The 10,019-nt window shown below is 46.7% G+C and overlaps 1 protein-coding gene across 1 annotated transcript in view; it reads left to right on the plus strand.

Annotated features, from left to right (window-relative positions):
- The window catches only part of T265_13611 (hypothetical protein), a gene marked incomplete at both ends in the record, with an annotated part of 79,886 nt that overhangs the window by 48,947 nt on the left and 20,920 nt on the right, over positions 1–10,019 (plus strand). Inside the window, one exon of the mRNA XM_009169698.1 lies at positions 4,882–5,278. Coding sequence (XP_009167962.1) covers positions 4,882–5,278 — 397 coding nt within the window. The remainder of the gene's footprint in view (positions 1–4,881; positions 5,279–10,019) is intronic.

Raw genomic sequence — 10,019 nt, forward strand, 5'->3', positions numbered from 1 at the left:
GACGGTGATCGACATTGGTGATTGATATTCATCAATCCGTCGGTTAAACAAACAGTGGTTTTCTTGCGTAGTTTGTTGGTGACACCCTGTTGTTGACGTCAGGCGAACTTTTGGTAAACTACTGGACACGAATAACATGTGTCTACCTCAGTAGTCCTACTCTTATAACCAAGCTATCTACCTATTTGTCCCGGTGTTCCCTCTGTGTCTGAACAACTCACCTATTCCTTTTTACCAAGGTTTTGAAAGAGAAATATAGCTGTCCTGTTTTTTATAACCAAGCTATCTACCTGTTTGTCCCGGTGTTCCCCCTGTGTCTGAACAGTTCACCTATTCCTTTTTACCACTTTTTGAAAGAGAAATATAGCTGTCCTGTTTACTCCCCTCCCGCCAGCCATGTAACCAGATATCCGAACGAGCGACAGAACTTTTGTACGACCGTCAATTTCGATTTGAATGATGGATTTAATTAACTGTCTGCGAAGCGATCTGGGAAACGCACAGACTGATCACCAACATTAGTATTAGCTGAATGAGGTATGGTTGCTATTCTGTTCGAATACGCATGTGAATATCTACTCTATTGTTACCAGTACTGGACGGCTAAATGGGGAATTCCATTTCGACAAGGTATGATGTCTCCCTTTTATTCATACGGGAATATCTCGTAACTAGGGGACGAGATGGCCCAAGTGGTTGGAGCGCGGATTTACTGACCGGAAGGTTTATGGTTCGAGCCCGACCTCTACCTCTCGACTTCCCCTGTCCAGGCTTGGGCAACCTGGCAGTATCCCAGCCCTCGTGCCTCCTTCGTTTGGCATGGCAGCTAGGCACCGGAAGGGTGTTACAGCTGAACGATCCAGTAACTAACGCGCGTGCCTGTCTTTTGTCGCCAATCCATAGTTTTCATGCTGACAACTGTGTTAGGGGGGTTCCAGCAACGAAAGTCGCTTTTGTTAATCAGCAATCTGGGTCGAATAGAATGCCTGGAAGCCGCCCATGGGTCACGAATATCCCTGACCGGTTGGGATGATTCCGAATTCATAGGTCGATTTGAAATTCAAACTCGTTATTCGAGGATTCATTCGACGGGACGAGTGTTTGCTTGTGATTTCAAATCGTTCCGTTTGAAACTAAACCGCAGTGTGGAATGTGGAGAGAGGTAACTCGTGTTGCATCCTACCATTGGTCAGTTCAAATATTCGAGGGCAACCGCAGTACACAAAGTACCGGATGACTTTTCTATAAAGGAGAATGTCGGTAGCTCAGGTAGCGTAGATGGTCGTTGGCTTGTTCGCTGAGCTGGGCAATTTGATTNACTAGATAACCAAACTCGTAAGCTTAGTTTGGCTCACTTTTTATACCTGCAAACGGTTCATGAAAGATATCAGTCACGTCATGGTCGCGCACGGAGATGTGCTGTCGTTCACACATTGTGTTCAGTCGAACCGTAGGTTTACCGATCGATATTCATTCACCGCTTGTTCGAACTGTTCTGAACCGTTTGTTCATCCTACTGGCCAACGTTCTCGGGGGAATTTTCACCGTGATTCATCTCGATTTATGAATGCGAGTTCACCGAATTTGGGTCTCTTGAGCACGGTACTGACACTGCTATTTACGATTAAAGTCTCCTGTTTTCTAACCAAGAGTTTCTCCTCTAAGGGAAGACACTGTACGCCGAAAAGCCTAGGAACACTGTCCAACCGTCTCAGCTTTGTTCGGAATCGTCAACAGTATGCACTTGACGAATCCCTATGGCTCCCGGCCGGTAGTTGAAAAACTAAGCTGTCCGGTCCCGAGCGGGGCCCATTGGCCGCACAACGCTCTTAGCTGCAAAACCTTTGCGAGTAGAGTAAAACGTTTTGCGCCAAAATGTTGCATTTTGCCGTGTATGTGATCAAACTAAAAGCCATCCTAATCTACGTTCATATTTTCGTAGGAGCGGGGCCCATTGGCCGCACAATGTTCTAAGCTGCAAAACCTTTACGAGTGGAGTAAATGCGCCGAAATGTTGCATTTTGGTGTGTATGGTGGAATACTTTCCTAGCATCGCTAAGACCCCAGGATGCCTAGATGGGGCTCAAAAGTCTGGACTTGTACTCTGAACTCAATTGCCTGTCTGTTTTAGTCCATCAGAGACACGTCGTACCTTTCAAAGTTCAATTCCATTGTGCAACTACTGAGCATCGTCCCGAGTAGCTGATTAGCTCGCATTTAGACAGGGCGTAACGTTACCCATTCTTCGGTCAGGGAATCCGCATCACGAGGTTGCTCCCCCCTCGCCCGCTGTTTTTCCCCTTTCCTACCTTGTGTATTCGCTGTCCTGTGAATCGAACTGTAATTGGAGATCCTTTTTCGAAGGAACTGCTGTCCGAATGCCAACAAGCCTGGACTCTCCAGATGTTTTTTTGCTTTCCCGAAAAGGTTCCTTCTGTTTAAGAGAGAGTGAACTAAGCAAAGTTACAGAGGTCATCGTTTTCATCCACTTTTGAAATGAATCGTACATACACGAATGAAATTTGCTTTGGGGCGGGAGATCAAGCGTCTTTACAGCCTTTTTCATTTCAGCTGTCGATCAGGGATTAGAAAGTTTTGACAGTTTGGAGAGAGTTGGGAACACCTAGCCACGTGATGTGAAATCTGTGACTCCTCGCCTCCAAATGCGAGTTAATCACACTGATGCACGTTTCACAAAACATTTGAACAGTGTTCCAAATTGTGCACCAGAACAGCGGGACATCTCAGCTGTTCGTGGCCGGACGGTTTAGTCTCCCGCGACTAGCCGGGAGAAAATGAGTTGAGATCCTAATGGAGAAACATCAGGTGCGCACTGCTGATGTTTTCCAGTAAGGATGTAAAACAGCTGTACAATTCATCTCAACTGTTCGGCGTAGACTGACTTCACCTACCAGACCAAAGGACGTAAATGGAAGGGACATGAAGTTGCCAACGTTCTTTCAAAGTTTTACTGCCTGCAGGAGTGATGCCAGGGTTTTTTCCGGACAACACTACTTGTTGACGCCAGTGAAGTCCTTTTTTGTTTAGCAAACAGGATAGAGTATTGTGCTCGCACAGAACATTTCAAAACATCCATGGAGCCTTCTAGCCAACAAATACATCCACTGGTATTGACTCCTGCTTAGCTGAACATCCCATCACCACCGTAACGGTAGACAAAAAATCAATTCATAACAGAGTCAAACTTTCACCGATCTTCGTCTCAAACCAAAGGGAAAACAGTTAACGGTCCCTTTATGCTCTTCATAGGAGGTTTGACCACGACTGGCGCTGTTCCAGAAACTCGTCCGAAGCAAAGATTTTCCGACGCTATCATCAAAACCCGCCAAAGAAAGATTGTCGCTCGTTACTTTTTTTTCTCCTACATTCTAACCGATCTATTCACTTGAGAAGGCTTTGGAGATCACTTTTGGTCAGTTTTGTCGCTTTTATCGTTCGGACCTACCGTGCCTTTTTCTCGTTTCACAAAACATTTGAACAGTGTCCCAAATTGTGCACCAGAACAGCAGGACATCTCACAGTTTCAAGCCAATTCCACGCATTCCCCATCCCAAAGCATAGTTCTCACCCGAACCGGAACAGTTCCGGTCCTAGTTCTACCACTCAAATGTTTCAATGTGAATTTCGTCTACGTCACTCCCTACAAAACAAGGTTTGTAGCGAACATAAATCACCCCTGAATAATCGCTAATACAGTGGTGATTCAAGAGTTCTTGCGGTTTGCGTAGCATAACTGTCCTCGACTACTTTCATGGGTCCAAACTCATATCACTCGCCGTATGAACAGAAATGTGTGTAACAGCATTCCCAGAAGAGGTCGGTCTCAGCAGAGGTGTAACATTCTGTGGAGGTCCATCTTGCGCGGTTAAGGTAAACAGCTGTTTTGAACAACAACTGATGGGAACTACACTCATTTGCAAACAAATTTGAACTTTTATTTATAGTCACACCACTCTCGCTTCAACTTCAACGGTTGTCCTCCTGTTCTGGCGTAATCACTTCGGTGAGTCCACACCAGAGGGAAGCACTGGACTCGAGTTTCGCTCTTAATAGAGGTCACCAGCAGTGCATGTCCAATGGCCGCGCCGGGATCTGAACCCCGGACACCTGACATGCGAGACGAGCGTGTAACCACTACTCCATCAACGCACATCGGACGCACTTGAACTTTCACGTCTGAACAGGCGAATGTGCTCACACTTGAGCGATGTGATTGGTGTGCCCGACTCATCGAACGACGACGCAGTAACTGTCCTGGTTGTGACGATCGACTGACCCGCCAGTCAGGTAGCGTGACACACGCTTGAAACCCACTGGGCAACTTTTTGGTGGCAGTTTTTTGGGCTTTACGGGATAGGTATTTTGGTTTTGTGGGATACCCACCTGGAACCCAGCTTAATCTCTCGTTCATGACGCTTTCGCTTAAGACGTGCAATTTGGGTTCAAGTGGAACATAAGGTTGACGGAGACTCGGGAATTGCGCCATGAAGGGCGAAACCGGTCGTGGGGTGTCGATGAATTTTCAGCAACCTTACGAGTAGTGTATTACGTCTAAAAAACTAATGGGATTTGTGAGGTGATTGGATGGATAGCATCTTACGGTCAGACAGAAAGTGACTGAGATTTCTATGTTGGCAACAAAAGGAGTGAACTGATTGTATGCATAAGCAACAGCAGTTTGTTAACAACGCGCACAAAATCAGACACAATACGCGACAGAGAATCAACGCATTGATCGAAGGTGCCTTCGAACGAAGTCGTACGCGATGAAGAAGAAAATGGCGGCTCCCCGAATGGGTCGCAATTATTCACACCCTTTTGTTGCCCAATGAGAAAAATTTTGTATGTACCTTCTTTCAGGTACGTAAGGAATCCCAACGACTGAGCGGTATGTTGCAACATTTATTCAGTCAAACCGAGGCAACTGACGGCGCTCCACCATCTCAACAGCCGCCGCCGCCACCAGCCACATCACTACAAGCAACTACGACAATCGCAACCCCACCAGTCTACGACGTTCGCCTAACTGACAGTAGCGTTCCAAAACAACAGCTGCTCATGGACACTAACCACCAGGTCGTCAGACAGCAGCCACACAAACCACTGAAATCTCTTCGTCCGGGGGAGCAATGCAATGGCCATGCAAATTCGTTTGTCCTCGATTCACCGGTGTCTTCAGGTGGCAGTCACTATATGAAGCACCAGCCGGATAATCAAGAGGCCGCGGGAGCGTCCTCGAGACAGCATTCACCTGTGGGTGAGTTTATGGATAGTTCACTTCAAATTGTTCTCACGTTTTCTTAGTCAACAGGTGTGGTCCGCTGGCACGAAACAAAGTACTCTGGATAGCTGGTTATCTAGTATTTGTGGCTCGTGGCAGTTTTGGTATAGTCCTTTCGATTGATAATTTGTAGATTTTAGCTGAGTGATCTACTGTTTTCCAGTAGGAGTGCAAATACTATGATACATTGGGCGAGATGGCCCAAGTGGTTAGAGCGCGAATTTACTGACCGGAAGGTCCGTGGTTCGAACCCGACCTCTGCCTCTCAACTTCCCCTGTCTAGGCTTGGGCAACCTGGCAGTATCTCAGCCCTCGTGCTTCCTTCTGGTGGCATGGCAGTTAGGCACCGAAAGGGCGCTACAGCTGAACGATTATTTTACATTGAAATACGCAAATCTGATTCTTTCCCGAGACAGTTTTTTACACATCTGATGAGAGTCTGGTGAACTATGTCCTGCTGCAAATAAGGATTTTGTCAAGCACCACTGTGCGACTGTTCCACTCCTTCCGTCAGCCGTCAACAGAGTTCATCCGTCGAAATTCGGAGATTGAAACGTGTAACCTACTGAATAGTGTGGTAGTAGTATATCGGTACCCATCTCCGGTTGATTTGATCCATTGATGTGATGTGAGGAGATTTGGGAATTCTCGGTAGAGATTTTGTCTTGCAGTGAAGCCAATCTATGCTGAAATGACTAGAAGCACTGTACAGCTGTTTCATTCTTATTGGGAATCATCAGTCGTGAGCAGCTCACGAAGCTCAGACCGTTTCCAACCTGCGATCCTTCGGCCCCTGGTTGACCTTTTGGCCAGAAGCGGCTGATCAGCAGTGTGAATAGCGCTCACTTAAGTAGGAAGTGGCGCTACTCATCTTTCAATAACGGAAGTCACATCACATAGTGCTTCCTACCGACGGTTTACCGCTGTATTCGATCCTGCTTTGATTATGAATACATTGTATGCTGTGAAATGCCCAACCTACCGGCTAGCGAGGAGAGAACCAAGACCGAACCGCACGTGGTTGCGTGTTTGCGCAAGCACTAAAGTGTGACCGCATGAATCTTGCGACAACCAACATTGTCTCCAAGGTCAAACAACAGGCAGGGCCATTTGCTGAAGGTTGAGTTGGGCCAGTCAACCAGAGCTGACTGACTAGTCACACCACAAAGGGTGGATTTAACCGACCGCTACAGTTACGAGGAGACAGTGTCATAAAAATCAACCAATCCAGGGCGACGTTTCTCATCAAGAGCCATAACGCTTCCACAAGGAAACGAACATTACTGTAGTAGCTGCTTCGGTGTGTCAAAGAGTTTGCGCGTGTGAATGTCCGTATGTCGTTCCACCGTCGTTCTGGCGTGTGACTTGAGTGGCTGATTGTGTGCGTGTCCGATTGATTGGCTCGCGTGAGCTCTGTGGGTTGACTGGATATGTACTCGGTTGTTTGCTTAACCGCCACGAAAGCGGATCAGTGGGCCGCGTGCACGCAATACACCCGTGTCCTTACTTACGTGTTCTTCTGACATACTGTGAACTACAATACTGGCGACGGGGATGGGATGCGAACCCACGCGGGGAAACCCCAATGGATTAGCAATCCGTTCTTGCTCGAATGACAATGTGGTCGCAGAGTTATAATGGCTTTGGGTAAGATTCACAGAAGACGTCATATGGTACCCAGTCGATAAATATAGGGTGTTGCCTGTCTTGCAATGCTCATTCGTTCTGAAGCACACCATCTTCTCTTCTAACCACTGGGGGTTCCGTATCTTATTTACCACTACGCCATACTTGGTCTGTGTCACCACCCAGTTCGATCTGGTTGCTCTAATGTTGCATCACACGTCTGTGTGAGATGACAATACGGTGAAGCTCCACCCTTTCGTTGCACGCAAACCTTCTTGTATTGAGGCAGACAGACATTTTACCATCTCCGGTCATTTGAGTGACTCATGGGGCCTCAGTGGTTAGAGCGCGAATTTACTGACCACAAGGTCCGTGGTTCTAATCCGACCTCTGCCTCTCGACTTCTCCTATCTATGCTTGAGCAACCTTGCAGTATCCCAGCTCTCGTGCTTCCTTCTGGTGGCATGGCAGCTAGGCACTCAAAAGGGTGTTACAACTGAACGACAAGTGACTCATGGTACTGAGTAGGCTGCTCTCAAATAAACCATGAACTCATATCAGTTGAACTTACTAGAAGGATGAGCTCAAAACAATTACTTTTGGTCTAGCCCATCCAAGGGGAAGTTTAACCCAGGGGTCAGCAAATCCGGTTGTAAGTTGCTCCCTTCTTGGCCGTCGCCAATGTGACAATGGGTCGAGCTTCGGGCAAGTAGCACTGAGAATAGTTGGTAAGTGCGGATGACGAATGACGATTTCTACGTCCCGACGGTAGGTCGTATGAACGGCATCTACGGTCAAATGATACTGCAAATACAATCCAGATAGTCCACAGTGAGTAATTACAAATCACAGGAATATACGGATTTTGATTCATCTGTCTTATGCCACCCAGAAACCCTTGAGTGTTTTCTACCGACTGAATACCTTCAGTCCTTGGGAACTCCTTTTGTCCTAAGGACCTACATCCCCCGAGTGTAACTAGCCCAGCAAGCATCATAGAGAAACGCAAAATCGTCTCTCTCGTCATGACAGTCCTGTGGCTGTCCTTTTTCAGCAATTCAAAGAGTCCACACCAAAGGAAGGGCAACACTTAGCTCCAGTTTTGCTCTTTCAAGAGCACATCAGCACTGGATATTCTTGGCCGTGTCGGGGTTCGAGCTCCGGACATCTGACACACGAAGTGGACGTTTTGTCATTAGTCCACCAACGTACACTGGGCGTACCAGAATGAATATGTCTTAACAGGCGGAAATGTCCACGCCTAAGTGTGATTGGTTTATCGGATGAGGCGAACGACGATCTAGTAGCTGTCCTGGTTGTATCGATCGATTGGGCCTTTCCAGCTGCGATTGCTTGGAACCTGTTGGTAAATTTTCGATTGACTGTAGGTGGTGACGGCATTTCCCTCTCACTCTCGTTTGAACAGTCCTCTGCCTATCCGGGCTCAGTTGTCCACCATACTTTTCAGACGGGATCCTACATTCACCTATACTCGTTTGGGCCGAAGAGATGCTCAAAAACATCAGGTATTCGTGTTACAGTGACCACTAACACTGTTCATTTACTCATCGGGCTGTTCCTAGCAGTAGATTTCCTCCCCGAAGACCAGTCAGCGGAGTCCTGGTACAATGTTGGTGTAGCAACAAGCCAACCAGTGACATAGACGGGCGCCCCAGTCGACTGTTCAATCTGTTTCAGCACCCCCGTCTGATGCATGCGTTAGCAGTCTGCCGACCATGGTCTTGGGGTTCAGCGTATTTTCGGATGACACATTGCCATCGTGTTAGCTGAGGTCGCCACGCCTGTCGTCTTAAAGAAGCACCCCGAAATCGATAATCGTCCGTAGGGAGAGGGTACGGAGATGCACACCTCTGGTAGATGTTCATTATGACGTATTCCTGAATCGGCATATTACTTCCGCTCCAAGTGGAGACTACTTTATAAAGAAATTCGAACAGCTGGTTGGTGTATGGACGAGTCGTCCCAACCACTCAAAACATTAAGGCGATTCTCCTGAGAACAACAACTGATCGTGATCACATGTTTGCGCGACGAGTGCACAGGATCTTTGTCAACACAGCAATGTGAGTTACGAGCATTTTGCGTCTTGCACGTAGACGCGCGCGCGCACACACACACACACAGGCGCACAAAAAGACAAACAAACTAGTAAAGCGCAAATGAGGCGTCACCAAGACAACCATGAGAATAGCCAGACAACTGATGGCTTTTTTCCAACTCTGCATGTACACAAAAGTAAACAATGAGGGAGCCACCTGTCGTGTTTGGTTTTGAAATGCACATCTGCTCAGTCACCGATGGGACGGCACTGGGGAAGCAGACAAAAAGATACAAGTTAGCTTTATCGGTGACGTGGATTGTAGGTTACCTCACCCTCCTCCCTTCAGCTCAAAACGTTTGAACTCTCAAGGAAGACTTCCGGACCACGAAAGTTTGTGGTACTAATGAAAGTCAGTAGTCGTTGTTTACTCTATGAAGATGGAACAAAGAAAGCTGGCATTATTTCGCTGTATAGTTTAGACTTATTCCTATATAGGGGAGGAATTTGCCCGCCATGTCACAGCGCTGGCATACGGTTGTACATTTCAACCTTCCAACAACTTGGAAAAGTGACTTTCCCCAAAAATTAAAGCCAGTTCTTCAGACCTATTAATTCCAGAACCACAGAGGAACTTATCGTTTGTCCTACCGTTCTTGGAAGCGAAAATCATTTGCTTCTCTTCTGTTCGAGTCGAAGGCATGGATGTTGATAGAATCGCAAGCTTTATCCATTGTCTTGGTTAGTAAATCTGTTACTTATTCCGAACATCATCAACTACAATAGCAAGTGAATGATATCATTCGCTTGGGTAGGAAGGAGGAAGGAAGTTGGACAAAACCGTGATGTTGAACACCTTTAAACTATTATTGTATGTTTGATCGAACTGATATTTGCCCCACCAGGTAACCGCTCCAAATTCATTTTTACCCACTACATTGGACCCGTAAACCGAAATTCGTGAACTTTATGCGCTATATATATTATATATATATATTATACATATATATATATATATATATAGGGTGGGGT

The sequence above is a fragment of the Opisthorchis viverrini genome, assembly GCF_000715545.1.
Source record: "Opisthorchis viverrini unplaced genomic scaffold opera_v5_85, whole genome shotgun sequence".
Classification (NCBI taxonomy): Eukaryota; Metazoa; Platyhelminthes; class Trematoda; order Opisthorchiida; family Opisthorchiidae; genus Opisthorchis; species Opisthorchis viverrini.